The 21,675-nt window shown below is 35.4% G+C and overlaps 1 protein-coding gene across 2 annotated transcripts in view; it reads left to right on the plus strand.

The window, feature by feature from the left end:
* Positions 1-20,742, plus strand: part of LOC115447771 (sex peptide receptor) — a 70,294-nt gene extending 49,552 nt beyond the window's left edge. The window contains exons 4-8 of one of the 2 annotated variants that reach the window (XM_030174994.2): positions 6,229-6,365; positions 7,653-7,755; positions 7,894-8,474; positions 8,640-8,696; positions 20,094-20,742. In XM_030174994.2, the coding sequence (XP_030030854.1) occupies positions 6,229-6,365; positions 7,653-7,755; positions 7,894-8,474; positions 8,640-8,664 (846 nt within the window). In that variant the 3' untranslated portion in view covers positions 8,665-8,696; positions 20,094-20,742. The remainder of the gene's footprint in view (positions 1-6,228; positions 6,366-7,652; positions 7,756-7,893; positions 8,475-8,639; positions 8,697-20,093) is intronic. The other variant, XM_030174995.2, reaches the window with a different exon arrangement.
* Positions 20,743-21,675: the final 933 nt, after the last annotated feature.

Below are 21,675 nucleotides of genomic sequence, written 5' to 3' on the forward strand. Positions count from 1 at the left end.
ACGCCTTATGCTGCTGCTACTGCTCTAAGTTAATTCGTCGCGACAACATCACAATTGCAGTCAGAAATACTCTCACGCATACGCCAAATTAGCACTTAAATAGAAAGGGGTTAAAAAATTAGAAACTAAACCCGAGATTTTTGAAAAAAATATAGTAAATGGATAATTTTTGGCACCATGTTAGCAGAGATGAAGACGCGTATTTATTTATTTATTTATTTGCCACTTAACAACTACTTTTACAGGGTAGCCCTAATACAGTAGTGTTGATTTTCTTATGGTACTACTTACTTATACTATACTATAAAATTATCTTTAAATCTATATTAACTATCTTTAAAAAAAAATAAAAAAATAAACTAGGTACTATAACAAATTAAATATAGAGATATCTTAGTGAAATCACTCAGAGTACACAAAAATATATCAATTTTTTCTGCAACATCGTTAAGCGTGCTCAAGGCGCGTGTGATAGGTGCCTTATTAAGCAAATTGGTCCTTCCACGCGGCACCACCAGCAGCCGCGGTCGCCTCCTCCTACCGAGGTAATTGTCAGGCACGGAAAACTTCACCGCTTCAAGCAAACCGGGGTTGTCGATCTTGCCACGAATTAACTTAAACAAGTATGTTACCAATGCTAGTTCTCGCCTAGTTGCCAATTCCTCGTAACCTACCATACCTAGTATAAACAAATTCGGATACATTAACGGATAAAAGGGATATACACCATACAGTTTCTGGTACAGATACCTAGTAAATTTGTTTTGAATCCGTTCCAGCATGAGACTGTATTTAGTTTCATGTGGTGACCAGATGACTGCATTACATTCTAATTGACTCCTTACTAGTGCATTGTACAATGATGTCATAGCTTTATTGTCGGTAAATCCTTCTGCGTGTCTCAGCACAAAACCCAAGTTTCTAAATGTTTTTTTACAAACATTTATTATATGGTTACGAAATGTCAATTCGATGTCGAGGCACACTCCCAAATCTCGTACTGTTTCTTTCCTATTTAATATCACACCGTCCAATTCGTAGGGGTGGTGGTATGGTCGTTTTCTCCGACTGAATGTTATGACCGAGCACTTGGCTCCGTTAAAATATAATTTATTTTTCTTGCTCCACTCTACAACTCTCTGTATATCCTGCTGTAGTCGCTCGCTGTCACTCTTGTCTTTGATAGCCAGAAGCAGTTTCAGGTCATCCGCGAACAACAAACAGGTAGCATCTCTAACAACATTCGGCAAGTCGTTAATCATTAAAATAAAATTTAGTGGCCCTAAATTACTCCCCCTGACTTACTCCGTATCGAGTAAAATATAACTCTGATTTATAACCAGCAAACTCAACATACTGTTGTCTATCCTTCATGTAGCTAACAAAAAAATTAAGTAATTTTGGAGTGCATCCGACGGACGCCAATTTAGTCAACAATATATCATTATCAACTAGATCAAATGCTTTTTTAAAGTCAAAATACGCACAATCGACTTGCCCACCCGCATCTACATGGGGAATTACATAAGTCATAAAATTTAACAGGTTACTATTCGTGCTGCGATGTGGTCTGAACCCATGTTGAGCATCGGATAATAGTGCAGATACCTGTTTAAAAACACACTGGTGTATTATCGACTCAAATACCTTGGCCGGCGTCGCCAGCACTGCCACCGGTCTATATCCGCTGATGTCAGAACTCGCCTCCCCCTTGGGCACAGGAATAACCCGCGTAATTTTCCATCTAGTCGGAAAATATGATGCGTCCATGCATTGGTTAAACAGATGTAATAGTGGCTCGGCAAGCACAGCACTACAATCTTTTATAATGAAAGCCGGAATGCCGTCTGGACCGGCGGAAGTCCGAGGCTTAAGTCTCGACAGCGCCTGTTCCACCAGTTTTAAGTCCAGCCGGCCAATGTGCACACGCGCACTGCTCCCACCACTAGCTGCCATCGCTGCAGCGACGTCCAGCTTCGCCCGACGATCACTATATACGGAGTGAAAGAACCGGGCGAACTCATTTGCACACTCAGAATCTGTTAAAATATAACCATCTCTTGTAATTTTTTTGCGATTTACTGTTCCTTTTTTCGATTTAACATATTGCCAAAAAGCTTTAGGGTCATTGGTTATATTTCGCTGAATAATGTCTAGGTGTCGCTTATACTCAACCGCTATCATCTCTTTAACCCTAGTTCTATAGTAAGCGAACTTAGTATAATCTCTTTTTGCCTTACTAATTTTATACAATTTATGCCACTTAGCCTTTACTTTAATATTGCGAATAATGTCCATTGTATACCAGTTTGGGTAATTGAACCTAGACTCTGCAGTCTTACCCTTTTTTCTGGGAACACACTTATTCATAATACTATCCAAAGTATTATAGAAAAAAGTTAAAATCTCCTCCGGGTCAATTAAACTATACATGTGCGTCCAATCAGTACTAGCTAACAAAGAATATAATAAATAATAATCAGCTTTATAAAAATTCCACTGCTTGTTTAAACTACTTTTAGTATTATAATTGTCAGGACCGGGTGTGGTAGAAGTGGAAGCCGTAGGTAGGAGATGAGCGCGCGCTGTAGAACCAATCGGTATACGTATAGCGAGCGGCGGATGATATGCGTCTATCGGCACAATCGCCTCGTCCGCCTCCCGCACACTCACGCACTCACCTACACTTAACGAACACAGTACTAAATCTAGTTGTCGTCCATTACAATTAGGAACATAATTCTTCTGAGTGAATTCACAAAAAGATACAAAATATTCGTAGTAATTAGAAGTGTTATAACTGGAAGAGTTTAAGTTAAAATCACCTACAACAATAATATTTTTATATTTGACACATACATGTTCAATTATTTGGAAAAGAAACAAATATTCCTGATCGTTACTACTTGGTGGAATATAAACAACACAACAGTTTAGTTTCATTTATTAACGCAATGTCAAAATGACTGTATGAAAAAGGCACCAAAGAATAAAGAATTAAACATTTTCGGTAATATTTTAAGATTATTAGTACAAATATATATTTACTAGTAAATTATTTTGTGGTAAAAATGAGTGAGGTTTGGAACAGACCCAAAAAAAATTGGCGCTTCGAAATGCATAATAATGTATCTTACGCTCTGTGTATATTTTATGAAATAATAGTGCCAAATAAATGCAAATGATATAATTAAATATGCAGAATACAGAATCCGACATACCGTTTTTGCGGTGGCACAAGCACATTAAAATAACTGAACACGTCGAATTGTTTTCGTTCATCGATGAATGGTTGACATTCTTTTAAAAATTATTCTGCATGTTGATGTTATTATAGGCTTTCAATTACAACAAATATTACATTTTCTTTGCACGAAAACAATTCTTAAATATGTTTTCGTTTTACATTATTATATTTGATGCGTCTCTACTTTTGCCCTGTCTCTATGATTTTCACTAACTAACTTTGATATTAGATATAAACATTTCTGTCTCTTAAGTAGTTTCATATTATATAACATGTACTTACATTTTGACGTTTGAAAAGATAACCTATCTAAGCGACAATCAGTAAACTTTACAGTGGAGTTATTTAAATTTATGATGTTAATAAGAAAATTTATAACAATTAAACTATTTACTTTACAAAATATGGTCTACTGATATTAAAATTGTCCTAGAGATTCAAAACCTAGACTAAAACGTAAAAAAATCAGGCGATTACAAATATTGATTTAAGTATTTTTTGGTATATTTGTCGCTTATAAATGATTGTTTTTTAAGCGTCGATATTTATATTTTTTTATTTTATATACTTTCGTCTCTCCGCATACTAAATGGTTCACAAAGACTGCTTGCTCAAGACCGAATCGGCTCCGTTAACTGAGTGAATTGGATAATAGGATCCTTATAATAGGTAGTTTCACTCCGCTTTTGTATTGAGGCTATTATACTTAATAGTGTATTGAGCGTTGATAAATTGATTTTACGCCGAGATTTTATATAGGATTTTATATTTTATATCGGATCCAACAAGTGCCAGATTTATATTTTTTATGAGTGTAAGCCACTTTATTTCCGCCGCCACATGTAAGTAAGTTTATATATGTATGTAATTTTCTAAAATACTTAATAATTTTCTATTTGTTTGTGTTATGGAAGGCACTAAAGTTAAATAAACGAAATTAAATCGAGTAACGTCCTCTGAAATCTGCCGCTCATAGGCCGCGGCCTATACGGCCTATTTACAAATCCAGGACTGGATCCAACGCGTTTTTGATAGGTCTGTCTATAATTGTTTAAAGGAGGGTTATGTTCAGCAGTTGACTTTATGTGGCACCGGCTGATGATGACATTGATGAGAGTTTATAAATAGTTAGTTTAAAGTGAACTCTTCGATGTTTAATTTTATGCTTCCGTAACAGATTTGCAGAATATTTTCCGAAAAAATATTCGCGTGTTTTTTTGTTTGTTATTAGGTACTTTATTTTATATAAAAAAAACTTAAAATACATTAAAAGGAGAGTAAATAAATCCACTAGCTCGATCGAATGCATCAAATTGATTCCGAATGTATTATAGTGCGGCTTGAAAAGAATTTTCCACAAGCTCCCTCTACTTCAAATTGAAAACTAGCACTGGGGAATCGGACTCGATTCCAGGAAAAAATGTATTTACATATCATGACCCTGATTTAAATTCTGAGAATCTTGCTTACAAAATCAAATGAAACTTTGAAACAAATTTTTATAATAATATTTGAAACTTAAATGTTTCCTCTTTTATACGACGTGCGAGATCTTTGGCGTTTAACATTTAAACCCATTTATGTAAAAGAGCAAAACTGGTTGTAGTATCTCACGAATTTCATCCGTGTGTTTACGAAATAGTATAAAACTTACAGGTAAAGTTGGACGACTTAAGCAAAATATGAATAGAGTATATACTAAAAAATACCAGCCCTATTATAATCTAAAATTATATTATAAAACTGAAGAGTTTGTTTGAACGTGCTACTTTCAGGATCTACTATACTAATTTTAAAAGTCACTAATAGGAGTTAATTACTCCTGAGCTGTAGGTCTTTATCCAGAGAAAATATTTATCACGGAAAAAACTTTTTACGCGGGCGGAGGAGCTGGCAAAATATTATATACTTGCCCACTGCTGAGCACGGGCCTCCTCTACTACTGAGAGGGATTAGGCCTTAGTCCACGCTTAGTCCACCACGCTGGCCTAGTGCGGATTGGTAGACTTCATACACCTTCGAAATTCCTATAGAGAACTTCTCAGATGTGCAGGTTTCCTCACGATGTTTTCCTTCACCGTTAAAGCGAACGATAAATTCACAAAGAATACACACATGATTTTTTAGAAAAGTCAGAGGTGTGTGCCCTTGGGATTTGAACCTGCGGACATTCGTCTCGGCAGTCCGTTCCACACCCAACTCGGCTATCGCCGCTTCAAAGCTGGCAAAAGCTAGTGTTATATCGAGGGTTGAAAAGCTAATTGAAATAAGCGACATTTTTATCGAAAAAATTTAAATAGGATAAAACATAGAAAAAAGAGCTGATTTTAAATATGTATGAAACTTAAAGTGTCGCAAAAAAGTCGCTTAAGTCAATTATTAATTAGCCTTTTTACCGTCGTTACATAAAGAAATAATATCCATTGCAGGAATAAGGCTCTTATAATACTAAGTACTAACAGCTAGTCCACCATACTGGTTTAGTATATGTAAGCAGACTTCACATACATTGGAAATTATTTGTAAAATTATGTATGCAGGTTTCATAACATTGATCTGTTTCCGATATCAACAAAAACACACATCATGCATTTATCCCCGAAGACGTATGCAGAGGCGTAACCACGACGCCCACTTTTCGCCAAGTGTGTTCCGTCCCATAGGGGCCGACCCTAGCCTTATTGGGTACAAATCCCAGACTCCGGACTGATACCGAGCAGAAAAACCCAAATATAACTTTGCCCAATCCGGGATTCGAACCCAGGACGTCAGAGCCGTGTCGTACCGCGCATGCAATACAACTACGCCACCAAGGCAGTCAATGTTTCCAATATCGTTTGGTTAAGCAGTTCCTTCTATGCAAATGTTTATTGACACATGGCTTGTCTTACTTCGCGTGCATGAATACAACTTATGATGTGATTCCCGTTTCTCCTTCTCTATCATTAAGAAATGTTTACCTTTTTTATCCTTTGTTTCAGGTTTTACCAGAAAAATTGGACTTTCCATACTCGTGGGCGATGTACCTTCTCTTCCACATGCATTTCGCCCAAATATTACACACTGCATCAATATGTTTGACGCTTTCATTGGCTATTTGGAGATATATCGCGATAAAGTAAGTACTATAGATTACGAAGATAAGTAAAATTGTAATAAAGGAGTGACGATCGTTAGCTGGAAATGGGGAAGGTGTGAGATAAAATGTATAGGGTTTAGAGATATTTATGATTATTAAAAAATACTATTTCTATAAGGTATCAAATGTAAAGATTTTGAATATTTATGAATAATTTATGTTTATGTAACTAGCTTTTGCTTGTGACTGTGCTCACGTTAAATAGTCTTCTGGGATAAAAGTCAATTTATATTTTCCCAGGATAAAATGGAGCCTATATTTTATGTTAGACCCTAGCAATGTATAGATGAAAATTGCATTCAATTTCAAAGTAGTTTTTGTGTGATGTATGTACAAACATAAAGAGAGATAGTCGGAGAAAATTTAAAAAACTGTTGCTTTGGCTTCTATTGCTTAAGCCCCTCATATTAGTTATTCTTCAATATCTATAATGTACACACATCGGCTGATTACAATTTTATTATATTATGTATAGATGTGAAAATAACTGTCTGTTACCCTTTCGCGGCTGAATCAGAGTTTGAGAGCTTGGGAAGAACATGCGCTAATTTTTATCGCGGGAAATAAAAAGTACACCTTTAACCCGACAAATCTTTACCACGTGGGCGGAGTCGCGAGTAAAAACTGTTAATAAATAATATATAAATTCTAAAATACTTATTTGAAGATTATAAACATAGAGTCAACTTAAAACTAATTGTTAGTATAGTTATGTAGACGATCAAAGCCTCATAATTAAATTCACTGGCGTATAACATTAATATACAAGGATGCGATTAAGAGACTCGTTATCGTTTATTTTCTTTGAAAACATTATTCAAGATGAGAAATGGGTTGACGTTTATCAGCCTTAATTAATGTTAGGCAGGACGAAGATAAAAGAACTGAGCAGTTAATAGGCATTTTGCAGCCATTTTTCTGCCAATATCAGCCGTGTGTTATACTGTCCCACTGCTGGACACGGACCAGAGTGTCGTGAGGCCTTAATCCATCACGATTGTCCTGTGAAGGTTGGCCGAATTGAGAAGTCACCTTCGAAATACGAATTACGCTGTTAGTTTACATAACATTTTAGAATGTGCATGTTTATTTTCAAAGCGAATTACACACATCGTGAACTTTATGGAGGTCGTGACCCGAATAGCCCCCGATTTCCATGAGTGACAATTTGCTAGCGCCAATGTCTTGGGAATATTCGAACATTAGGTGCGATAAAATAGCACTACGCTGGCTGATTGTGTTTGCTGTAAACCGTTTTATTTCCAGATATTCTGACAGAAGTCACATTCTGTGCACGGAGCGGCGGTGTAGCATCGCGATATTGACAAGTTTTATATTACCGCCTATTCTTTGCACGCCCACCTTTATGGTAAGTTGCCAATTTTATTCAATACTTTCTGACTTCTTTATTGTTTGCTTTGTAATACACTGCGCACGTAACATGCAGCCGTTTTCCATACAATGTTAATTATCATGCAATGTATGCAAATTCGTTTTTGTTTCGCAGGTATTTGACATTCACACAAAGAACGTTACGGATGCATACGGAAATCCTGACATTGCTTACCATGTCGACTCTGACTACCAGGGAAGGTTATATCAGGCGAATTTTTGGGTTCACGCTGTTCTTATAAAGCTGCTTCCATGTTCAATCCTGACGGTTATAAGTGTTTGGTTGATACGAGCGTTGTACAACGCGAATCAACATCAGAAGAATCTGAGGAACTACAGCGCATGTCCCGCTGCGGAGAAAATGGTCAAAAGACAGAACAAGGCCGACAAACGGACGGATAGGACAACAAAAATGTTGTTAGCAGTACTGCTTTTGTTTCTGGTGACTGAATTGCCGCAAGGAATTTTGGGACTGATGAGTGGTTTATTAGGCTGGTGCTTCTTCAAGAGATGTTATGATCTGTTCGGAGAGTTGATGGACTTTCTGGCGCTGTTGAACGGAGCGATTAACTTCATTTTGTACTGTACGATGTCACGCCAGTTTCGTCAGACGTTCCGTCAGATGGTGCTGCAGCCGCCTCTTGCGAGGTTCATGCCGCCCACAGTCTCCCACTCCGATTCACACAACCAGAACACGTGAGTCATCCTCCAGTATTTATTTATGCTTTCTCTGTGATTAATACTCTGCTTTCCACCAAACTGAAATCCAAAACTAACATTCAGTTGCATGCATGAACTTTCGATACACGATACAATACAGCTTTTATTTTGATCATGAGCCATGAATTGTTTGCCCTCCAGGTGCATGGAAAAGATAAAAAGGTAACTACGCCCGAACTTCAATATAAATATGGATATGTGAGTAACAATGCTTTTTCATTTCTAACATAAATTCCGAACTTTATTTTCATACACATAAAGTTGACGTAGAATTATAGCGCCGGCTCCAGATCGGCATCATTGCGACTCAAAATAGATATTGAAAAATGGACTTAAGAATTATGTGCGATACTGTTCATTTTATATACCTTATTTCAAGATTTAATCACTGCGCTACATTACAATATAGTGTATGTGTCAGTGTTTGAAAACTTAGAAATCATACAGTGGGTATCGTATAATAAAGCTATCACTAAAATAGGAAATAATCTTGTTGATATGAAGAAAAAGTTGAAGGTAAAAACCTGTTTTAAAGTAGGTCAACTTATTATAAAGATATATAACATATTATACGATTAAGGAGCCGTTTTTAAAATTACTTTTTACGTCTTTATATTTATGGCTTCACCTTATAAATAATAATTTATATTAAAAATTATTGTAGGTTTCTTTACGCCTATTTTTGTATGTTTACAAATATAACCCATAGCGTTGGCCGTGGCGATTAATGTATGTATACGTCAACTCTTAGTCAAGGTAGGATTCTCAACACAATCGTAGCAGACAACGAACATAGACCGCAGTCGCCATTTGCAACAAATAGCACTTAATATTAATTACTAGCTTTTGCTCGGGTCTTCGCCCGCGTGATGAAGTTTTCCGGGATAAAAGTCCTTCTAAAAAAAGTATCCGATTTAATTATAGGTATTTATGGCTCACTATTTTGGTCAAGTGACATAAGAGGTAGATAAGTTTATTATGCTGTCGCAAAGTTTTATTTAGAACTATTTAAGATAACCAATCCCACGGTACATCATCTTTGACTAACTTCCAATGGTTTAGGAAGCGTACGTCAAGATAAAATTCTTTTTCCGACTTGCTTGATATGTATCGTTATATTATGACCAAATTACACGAAATCATTATATATTGTAGCCTATGTGTTATTCTGATGTATAACTAAAGTAACTGTAAAGTTTAATCCAAATCTGTTTATTCGATTTTTCATGAACGAGGAATAAACATACATACATACATACATTAATATATCCATCCCCACAAACTTTCGCATAAATAAAATTGGTATAGAATGAAGTAGGAGTAAATCATTTCTATACTGATAATGTTTTAATAAAAATTGAATTTATTTTTGAACAGATGAATACCGCTGTCTACTTCAGAATTATTTCATAACAATAAAGATCCCAGGCACGCATTTGGAATCGCTTAAAAGCACTTGTATTACAATTTCCGGGTCGCATGTGCATTGTATATCAGGGGCCTTCTTCATGTGGGCGATAAATCTATCGCTAGAATATGCTATTCCTCTGATATAATAAGCCTGTATCACAACAATGTTAAATGTAATTCATATGGTAACATCTTGAACAAACAAACATTATATAAAAGTACAATATTAAGTTTAATGAAGGTAGATTATCCAATGTTGTGATACAACTACCCCGCTTTTAAAAACGTTTGTCAAGCTGTGAATAAATGGTGAACGCGATGGATGTATTTTATTTATCTTAAATCGTAATACTACACATTATAGGGTTGCGGTATCAGTGGTACTGCCTAAGATGTTTTTATTACATAGATACGTTGTCCGAGCTCAATACTGGCAAGACGAAAGTAAGGTAATTGCCCGACTTTGCGGCCAATGAGCGTGCGGCACTAACGTTGTTACGTAACTGTCGATGTATATACTTATATATCCTTTTCTAACGAATGTATGCTGCATCTTTTTATTCCTTCTTCGAGCCAATTTGTAATTATATGTATAGGTTTTTATGTGCCATTTTGTTAGTGTATGACGCGTCTATTTGTAAAACGTCATTGGGTACTGCAGCAAGAAGCTGAATGAGAGTTCCCATTGTTGGCGCAATAGGTATAATTTATTTTTCTAATTTTATATTTTGTTTTCTTTTTGTTACTATGTGCACGTTATACTGGTTTGTGTGCAATAGTAAAAATCTTTATTTCTTTTTTTCTTTCGAGACACAACAGTGAACTCTAGAATATTATCAATTATAATATGAGAAAAAAATCCGTAGATTTACAAGAGAAGAAGTTCAAATAGTACAACAAATTGCCTATCTTACATTACTCGACAATAAAACCTGTAAATCGTGATATAAGCGTTAAGTAATTGTTACTTAGCACACTCATTCTAATCTATATATTAAGTATCGATACGTATGCAAAAGAATACACTATGATTAACATAAAGGCGCGGAGTCACGTGCGGTTTAAGAATTATTCAGCTTGTTTTATTGCCTCGTGGGATATGAGAGGCTGTGCCTATTCGGCCCACATGTTGTTTGTCAATTTATTAGGCTTTGTGTGCACGATGTAACATTATTAATGTGCGTTGGCTTGTATAGGGCATCCTAACTATATGACAAATATTTGTATGCTTTAACATAATGGCATTATGTATCATTATGTAATTGTTAAGTTTTTTGGTGACTGAAGTCGAAAATTGAGATGTCCAAAAGTTGAGAAAACATGTTTTACAATAAATATGTCAACAAAAAGTAATATTTCATTTATAATATTTTTATTTTTGACACAATGTCAATGTTCTGACGTGTCAGAGCTATTAAAATTTTATTATCCGAACAGATCTCTAGTATCCGAAATTAGCGAAGTGGCCATAACTATTTGTTGTAAATATGGTATATGTTCTTAGTAATTAAATAAAGTTAGTAAAAAGATGTTATTGACATGAGTGTTTATTTCGGACTAAAAGGGAAGTAACTATGGCAAACAAAATACAATTAGTTCTAAAAATAGAACATATAAAAAATAATAAGTCACGACGAAGGTTACAATCTCCAACAGCCGCCCTTAATCGCAGTTGTGACAGAAACAAAACAAATAAAATAATTAAGTTTCTAAACCTAAGTTAACTACACATCGTTTGTGTGCTAGAGGTCCGAGGGCCTTCGTTAGTACATCAGCAGGCATATCGTTACTTTTTATATATTCTAACTTAACAATATTATTAGATACCTTTTCCCTAATAAAGTGAAACCTAGTATCTATATGCTTCGTCCTGCTGTGGTGTACAGGATTTCGAACAAGATTAATGGCACTTTGGCTGTCAGAAGCTAAGTTAACTGAACAAAGTATACCTGTTATCTCGTATATAAACCGACGTAAGTAACACGCTTCCTTCGTGGCAGACACTAATGCCATATATTCTGACTCGGCCGAACTTAACGCAACAGTAGGTTGCTTCTTGGATTCCCATGATACTGGACCTCCACTTAACTTGTAAACATAACCGGTGTATGACCTTCTGTCGATTGGACAGTTTGCCCAGTCTGCGTCACAAAAACCCTTTAAAGGTTCTCTATTCTTCCTGTAAACCAATGAATAGTTTAGGGTACCTTTTAGGTATTGCAGAATCCTTTTAGCAGCATTCCAGTGTTCTTTAGTAAAACACGTATTAAATTGACTTAAATAGCTCGTGGCGTAAGCGATGTCTGGTCGTGTGTTTACCGCTAGATACATGAGGCATCCTATTAAGTTTTGATAAGGATAAGACTCACCGACTTGACCATCCATTATTTTTTCCATATTCTTTTTAATTAATGGAGTATCCACGGCCTTACAATCCTTCATATTAAATTTTTCTAATATAGAAAGAATATAATTTCGCTGGTTCAACCTTATACTCTCGGAATCACTTTCAACTTGTAGTCCCAAATAACATTTCAGTATTCCGAGATCTTTTAATGAAAAATATTTCGACAAATCATTCTTGACAGTGTCAAATGTCAAATCAGAATTAAAGAAGACTATTATGTCATCAACAAAGATTCCTAATATTACAAGTTCTTTACCAAAAGTTTAGTATACACACAAGGTTCGGAAGGAGTTCCTATGAAACCTATTTTAGAAAGCGTTTCATTTAACTTTTTATTCCAAGCTCGCGGTGCCTGTTTAAGACCGTAAAGAGATTTCTTCAATAAACAAACTTTGTTTTCTTTACCCTTTTGAATAAAACCAAGAGGTTGCTCCATGAAAACTTCTTCTTCTAAATCTCCGTTAAGGAAAGCTGTATCGACATCTAAGTGCTTCATTCTCAACTTCATATCTGCAGCTATCGCAAACAACGTGCGGAGGGAAGAATGACGAATCACTGGTGCGAACGTCTCCTTGTAGTCTACACTTTCAACTTGATGAAAACCTTTGACGACGAGTCTCGCTTTATACTTGATAATATTACCATAAGCATCCCTTTTAATTTTGTAAATCCATTTACATGGTATAACCTGTTTGTTAGGTCTATCTACTAAATTCCATGTATGGAGTTTCCTTAAGGAACTATACTCATCAACCATAGCATGTTGCCACTTATGAGCATCATCGGCATGAGTAGCTTCGTAATATGTCGTAGGTTCATTAGAATCTACCATTGACGTATTGTAAGCTTTATAAAAATTTGTTGGTTTTCTGTCTCTGGAAGGGTATCTGCGCTCAGGGTGCGATTCCTGTTCCAAATTCGCTGTCTCTTCTTCCACACTAGGCAGTCTTAAGCCACTGAGAGACTCTCGTTCTTCCAGAGTCACTGACTCTTTTGTACTTTCTAGATTTACTGGTAAAGTTGCTTCAGCCGCCGGGCTGATACTCTCATCACAGTCATAGAATTGACAGTCATGATCAAACTCAGACTCAATCTCTTTTGCTCATCAAATAACAATATAGATTCTGACTGTGCGACAGACTGCTTCTGCTTTAGCGCTGTAAAGCAATTTTCAAAAAAGGTTGCATCTCTGGATATAATAACTTTTCGTGGGTTAGCAGGGTCCCTAAAAATATAAGTGCCTGGATTTTCAGAATAACCGACGAAAATTGCTTCCTGTGCCTTGACATCTAATTTCTTCCTGTGACACGAAGGTATATGGACTAGAGCTCTACAACCAAATACTTTTAGATGGCTAAGATCACCTTTTCGTCCATACCATTTGTCATAAGGAATTTGTCCACCTAAGGCTCGATGAGGAGACCTATTCTTAAGGTAAATGGCAACTTGGAATGCATCTTCCCAGAATGCTTTCGGTAGTGAACTTTCAGCTAGCAACGTTCTTGCCTTTTCTGTAACCGAACGATGGGTGCGTTCCGCTACTCCAACTTGCTGAGGACTATAAAGCGTCGTTGTTTGATGTTCAATACCTTTTGAAGCAAGATAATCAACAAACTCTTTATTCACGAACTCCTTACCTCCATCAGTCCTAATTGCTTTAATTGTTTTATCTAACTGATTTTCAACAAAACATTGAAACACACAAAATATATCTTTGACTTCTGTTTTAGAAGAAATAAAATAAGCAAACACTTTTCGCGTATAATCGTCTACTATTGTCAACATATATCTATTTCCTTGAAAAGAAGTTGTAGACACCGGTCCCATCAAATCCATATGGATCAGTTCCAAAGGGGAAGTAGCCCTATTAAACGCTAACCTTTTGAAAGGTTTTCTTGCTTGTTTACCTTCCACGCAAGCGATACAACTAGTTTTATCTACTCCTGTATACTTTATACCTACCTTGTGATTTTTCAGTTGGTTCATGCCTATACGACACAAATGTCCTAACCTCTTATGCCATATTTGATAACTATCCTGACAACCAGAGTGCACATCTTGTGTCAAAAATTATCCGCCACATTCTCGGAAACATTTACAGTACCATCTAAAACGTACAGTCCACCACAGGGCGAGGCATGAGCAACAGATTCACCTGTAAAATTAAAAGTATCAGATTTATAAAAGTTACATCCATTTTTATCAAAACACAAATAAAACCCTTTTCAACAGTTTTATATACAGATAACAAACTAGCTTTCAAATCTGGTATATAAGCAACATCACTAATATTGTTGACCACGTTCTCGGGCGTGTTTATTGAAATATTTCCAATTCCGCAGCACTTAATCTGTTTTCCATTTGCGACAGTAACAGTACCTTGATTCTGTATCGAGATATTCTGAAACCAGTCCCGTCTAGAAGTCATGTGTCTAGTACAACCTGAATCTACATAAATTATATCCTTTCTTGGGTTTCCAGAAGTATTAAGACTTGTAAATATCGTATCATTGGTATTTACCGCATTGCCTTTCTCCTTCTTGTTTCTCTGTGGACAGTCTGGTCTCTTATGTCCAGGTGTCTTGCACTCATAACAAACTATATTCTTCTTCATTGACTTAGGCTTCTTCTTCGCATGAAAAACAGAGTCTAATGATGTAGCCACATCTTTGGACATTTCATTAAGCAGTTTTGTTTTCACCAACTCTGTAGTCACGTCTACATTGCAATTTTCTAAAGCCATAATGAGAGGTTCATACCTTGGAGTTAGACCTCCCAAAAGTATTGCAGCAATAGACTTGTCCTCTATGACTACATCAATATCCGCAAGATCCTGTGCGGTTGACATAACTGCGTTAATATATAGTTCAATATTTTTGAACTCTGATAGACTCAACCTGTACAGTCTACGCTCCAAAAATAATCTTCGTCCTATTCCCTTATCTTCAAAGGCTTTTTGCAAACAAGTCCATGCCTCAGATGCAGTTTTCGCACATCTTATATGGGTTATCGCTGCACCTTCTACTGATAAGCATATCTTTGCTAATGCCTTTGCGTCTTTGCGTACCTTTGTAGAGGCAGGGGTTGTGTCTCCATTTGGGTATCCACCGATTGTTTCCCACAGATCCTCATGCATAAGGTAATTGCGCATCTTAAATTTCCATGTAGGATATCCATCTTTATTCCTCAAACATGAAAATGTAAAAGATGAGCTCGACGACGGGGAATTTTTCACACTCGAAACATCTCCAGATTCATGTGACATTTTCAGACTATTACTATTTCCTAGTCACACAAAAAATATATACAACTTTATTTTAAAAAAAAGAACTAAGCGTTCGTGCTGATAACGTGTTGTAAATATGGTATATGTTCTTAGTAATTAAATAAAGTTAGTAAAAAGATGTTATTGACATGAGTGTTTATTTCGGACTAAAAGGGAAGTAACTATGGCAAACAAAATACAATTAGTTCTAAAAATAGAACATATAAAAAATAATAAGTCACGACGAAGGTTACAATCTCCAACACTATTTAGTGAAACGACAACACTTTACCAACAACTGTATCCACTGATTCAATAAACGATTCCAATCGCTACTTTTCAAACTTATAGCGGAAATAAATCAATTAGAATATAGTTTGTTTGATGTAACAAATGATTTATTTGATTGGTTAATTTTGAAGATAAATTCTAAGTTAGCAATTGAAATCGTTTGATACTGGCCGTATTTGAATAGCTGATTTGAATTTAATTAGAGAACAAATTAATCTATCTCAGTAATTAAATCAAAACTCATATTGACGTGAAATTTATTTTTAACCATTCATTTATAACGTTTATTGGCTGCAGGCGCTTTCCGATCGCAAACGTATAAAACGGAATTGTTGACTAGCAATGGAGGATCAATTTGTCATATAAAGAGCAGAGCTGTTATAGTGCATTTCAACGCAGCTGTTTTAATGGCTCTCGAATTACAAAGCGATATATTCTATACTAGGTTTTGCTCTCGGCTCATTCTTTTTTTATACTACCCACTGCACCTGATGGTAAGTGTACTAGGGTCTAATAGAATGTCGAATGACAAGACATGATTACCCCTCGGCAGTCGACACAATTATGTTGGTCTGTTGGAACCGGATGTACACAGGCTGATCCTGAAACGACACACTTATGTGGGCCACTATGACGGGTTTAAGCACCTTGTTTATAGTGGTAGCTATTCGGGCGGATATAAAATATCTTATCACCAGCAAAATTTCATTCCGCGCAGTCATGGAATAAAATTCTGACTAAGTAATTTGCGAAGAAAAAAGTAGTCTACATATTAAACTATCTATTTCTGTGTCAATGTTAATCCATACTGCTGTTAAGCAAATTTTATTTTGATTTTTGTGTAATATCCATGCATCGGTAACCAATTGATTTAGAGTAAGACGTAGTCGTGTATTCGATGTAATTAATCCCTTTACCCGATAATATCCTGTTATCCGACAAAGGGATTAATTAACTCTTTTACTAATTACTTTGTATTTGGTTTCCCTCGGAAGGGAAGTAACTCTTGTCAATCTTTCTATACTAATATTAAAGTTTTTACGATAGATAAGTATTTACAGAGATTCGTTGAGCTCAGTACTTTAAGTGGTACTTTCGATTCTCGGTTACTGAATTGATAATGCACTTTGTCGTGAATAGTATCTAGTATCGTCACCCTTATAAAGGATGGATTTTCATAAATTCTTTATAATGCACATATACTTTATTCGAACTCGTGTGGATTTTATGTTTCTAGATGCACAGGGGCCTTATTCTCTATCCCGCACGTTATTTTAACAGTGCGTAACAAGCTCATAACACAACGCATCATGTTCAAGACTATAGTAATTTGGCTTACAGAATACCATTCCACTCACATTTCTCGAAGATAACATGACACGGCCGCGTTACGCGTTTACACTATCATACAGAATAAGGGCCCAGGTTCCAGCTCTAAGTTATCTGTCACGTTTGAGTTAAGAATTTTATTATAGTTTCCTTTCTCTGACTTCTTTGATCTATCAAAAATTAGGTGATATTTGTAGTTTATTAAGAATAGTGGTGCGTGTACCTGGAGTTCCATTAATTATGTATAGATCTTCCAAAGTTTACTAATGGTTACTGATAGTGACCCCTATCACACATAGGACGAAACACACTTGGCGAAAAGTGGGTGGCATGGTTGCGCCTCTGGATACCCCTTCGGGAATAAATACGTGATATGTGTTTACTGATTGTGCCGATTATAATAATGATTCAGACTAAATGGCCGTCCTCCATGATGGCTTTTGAGCATATTGATCCCATTCATTTCATGTGAACAAGAGCCTTCGATTTAGAGCATGTATACCTAATTTTTCCATTTCCTTGAACCTGAAAGCTTGACTTTGCTAAAATCGTTAACGTTCCTCAAGTTTCACCGTCGTTTATTGTTAGACAAGCGTTTACGAAGTTATTACTCGTAAAGATTTTGGCAGTAAATGTTTATGAGGAAACCCTTTTAATGCCCACCTGTGCGAAATCGTAATTACTTTAAAACAATATATTACGATGATATGAATATTGGTTTCATGAGAGGTCATTATTCATCACTGTCGAAGTGTTTCGCTCCACAAATTTTATCAATAATATTTGCGAATACAGGGAAAATTTAAAAAATTTGAATCCGAGTTTGTAATAACACTGGTATAGTGTATCGGCGCTTTAGATCGCTATAGTGATTTAGAGATCAGCAAAATAGGCTTTATATGCGAATGAAGCCGCGAAAAACACCTATTGTCTTGTCTGTATATAATATTATTCTATGTTTGCAAATCCCATATAAGTTTCAAAGCTCGGTTTTAGTCTCTTTTCTGCGTGTCCCCGAGTTAAGCTCTGTTATGTGAATTTCAGCATGTCTAGGCGTCTTTGGTACCACACTATTTACGATTTAGTACACTATTTGAGCTAGACATTACGAGAATGTCGGATGTATATATTATTAGGTAAATGCTTGGACATAATTTCATAATAGACAGTTTAAATGCATTGTTGAATATGTAGTAATTTGTATTTTAGATTAGACTGAATATTGTAAAGGCTGATATGCCATACAATAAACCTGGCCTCATTAACGCTATATCTATATACATTATACCCGCTTATTACGATCACGCTTAATACGATTTCCCGCATGGTACGCCATTTTACGTAAGTCCCTGCAATCTCATGTATGTTTTCATACATTTCATCACTTAATACAATTCGTCATTCTGTATAATCTGCCATCATGCGTTTTATCTTAAAATTATGAACTGCGAAATATATTTAACATAGACGCATTCAGTTTACTTTTAAATTTATATGATAAATCCAAGTCAAAGCAAGCATTAAAGATTGGTTGTCCTAGTCGGAGTCAATTTATGGTAAGACGAAAAATGCACGTTGTTTTTAAAATGTAATATCGCTCGCTGTAACATAATATGATGCACAATCTCGAGCTTGTATCATTGTTGTTTGTTTCATTGACTGGTTGAAACTTTATTTCATAATTTTCTTTAAATAATAATATCTACTTCTAATGTAATAATACAAGCATGACAAAATAACTTTAACAATTTTATAATCTACCATTAAATTAGTACATAATACGTTTAATTTTCCCGCTTAGGACGAGTTTTTGTCTAGATCCTTTTAAAATCGTCTTAAGCGGGTTTTAGTGTAATTATAATAAATTCGAATATAGTGTAGCTACGAACTATACATTAATACATCGAATTATGCTGAATTATAATAAAATTAGTTATAAATGAGAAGATAATTTAGGATTAAATATTATTCATTCATTTCAACTTTGACCTCATAAATGATTATTATTTTAATATTCAACGAGCAGTGTTGATTTTAAAGTAAGCGTTTGAGGCTTCAGTTAAATCCTTTAATTAGCTTCTTAAAGTTAGTCTTGAATATAGGCATTGAAATATTATGGCTTAATTTAAATGAATATATTGCGAATAGAGGCAATATAATGGAATAATGATAATATTGAACTAAAATAGGGCTCAAAAATGAACGTCTAATACGTTAAATAATCATGTCTTTCATTACATTGAAAACTATCTTTGGGCTTTGGTTCATATGCCGGCATTGACCTTTAGTTGGTGAACAAAATATATACAGTCGCTTCCAATAAACTATACCAAACGCTAACTATGCGTTATTGGTCGGATTAAACCAATCAAAATGATTCATTTGTTTGCATGTCTAAAAAACTTTATTCTGATTAGTCCATATCGGCTATATGTAGATTAGTAGTAGTTCAGATTATTTATACCATAGGTTCCCAAACTTTGTTTCTCAAACACTACTTTGGTGTTGCGCAGAGAGTGCTTGACCACTATTGCCCAGCCATCGCGGGGGGCGTCTGGATAGTTATGTTGGGTTTATCGTGTCTTACGATCCCTATCAATATTATCTGCCTACATTGATTGGTGAAGTTAAGCCAATATTTTAGTACTTTATTATGAAACCAGGCAAATTTCTTGGAAACCATAAGAATTGTTGGACCCTAATTTTTTGGTCACGCCAACGTAGACCCCGTCAAGTCTCCCGTAGACCTTCTGAGGTTCCACCTGGACACTTTGGAAATCAATGGCTTAAACTATAAATTTTTTACCATAATATTAATATTTTTATAATTTTTATAGAAATCTGCCAACAATGATTTCACCACGCAAATTAATATAATTTTCTTTTGTTACAGTGCAAAAACATCCATACCGTGAGGGCGGATCAAACATGGGAATGCTCCTGTAATATGTGAACATTTTCTATAACAGTGAAACGTGACAAGAAATGAGACGTGAGAACTTGCAAAGACTCGTGAATTTGATATGTCCATGATGTGGAGTGACCACAACATATGCGTCTTTAGAATGCTTAATAGTATGTGTATGTTTGCAACGAAATATCTGAGGCCATACACAAGATGGCTTACTGCAATCGTTAATGCTAATAGTAAACAATAAGTCTATCGCTAGGATATGTCATTACCGTACATTGTTTTTTTTTAGCGTTAACGATTTGAAGTCATCTTGTTTAAGTAGGCCCCTTAGTTAGTAATAGGCTTTCTATAGTATAACATGTCCCGCAGAGAATTTATATTATTCGTTGTAAATTGTTCTTTGTCATGAAGCAAGAAGTCAGAATCTGCATAATCGGGAATTCTGGCATTGCTTATTTATTATAAAAATAAAAAAATACAATGTATGAATTTGGAATCCCGATTTCTTATAGATTAATAAGGTTTAGGGACATATTTATGACATACTCTTAGTACAAGACATTTAGCGTCCTAAAACAATAAAATTTAAGTCCTAATGAAAAAACTTATCTCAATTGTAATGTAAATATAATGTTAACGTACAATTTAATTGATCTTAGGTAATATTATTTCCGTACATATATTTATGAAGGTTAAACTCTTATCAGCAGTAGAGAAACCTTGATCCTATTTCGTCTTCGCGGGCATATCCGTCTTTTTGCAATTACGGGCGTTTTATTTTATTGCTTTGAATGACTAGACGAGATTGCCATTCGCCTGATGGTAAGCGATACGACCGCTCATAAGCAATAGAAACACCATCCAATACCTTGAATTACAAAGTATTGTTTGGTATTCCACTGCGGTCGCCATCCTGAGACATGAGATTTTAAGTCTCATTGTGTCCAGTAGTATGCTACAATGTCCTTCAAACCGGAACACAACAGTGAGTACACGCTGCTGCTTGGCGGTCAAAATAGACATTGCCGTGGTACCTACCCAGGCGGACTCTTACATATGAAAGACCTACCAGTAAATCGTTCTAATCGAAGGAACGATTTGATAGCCGTATAGTAAAATAACAAAAAATACCCTATTTACCTATAGGGTTATTAAAGGTGATCTTTTATTAGAACTTCCGTAATTGCAAAAAGACGGATTCGCTCCTGCAAACAGAATAAGACCCTCTGACTATATAAATAAAGATGATTGAATATATTTATAATATAAGTATGCAATGTACTACCCTGTATTATGCTGTTGCATTATTTAAGTCGATATGCTTTGGCAATTTTATAGTATTGTAAATAGGTATATGGCGACCACGATATAATATTGTTGCAACGATATTCTTTTAAATGATTTCCTTCATATGAATGTAATGAATATAAAATATAATTGAAGTTTAACAAAAACGATCACGGAAGGGAAAGTAATAAAATTAAATTGGTTATGAATTAAGTCATGGAAATGTTGCGTAATTGAGTGACATTCATATTATAATGAAAAAGGCATGGATTCA

This window comes from Manduca sexta, chromosome 16, assembly GCF_014839805.1.
Source record: "Manduca sexta isolate Smith_Timp_Sample1 chromosome 16, JHU_Msex_v1.0, whole genome shotgun sequence".
In the NCBI taxonomy this organism is placed as follows: Eukaryota; Metazoa; Arthropoda; class Insecta; order Lepidoptera; family Sphingidae; genus Manduca; species Manduca sexta.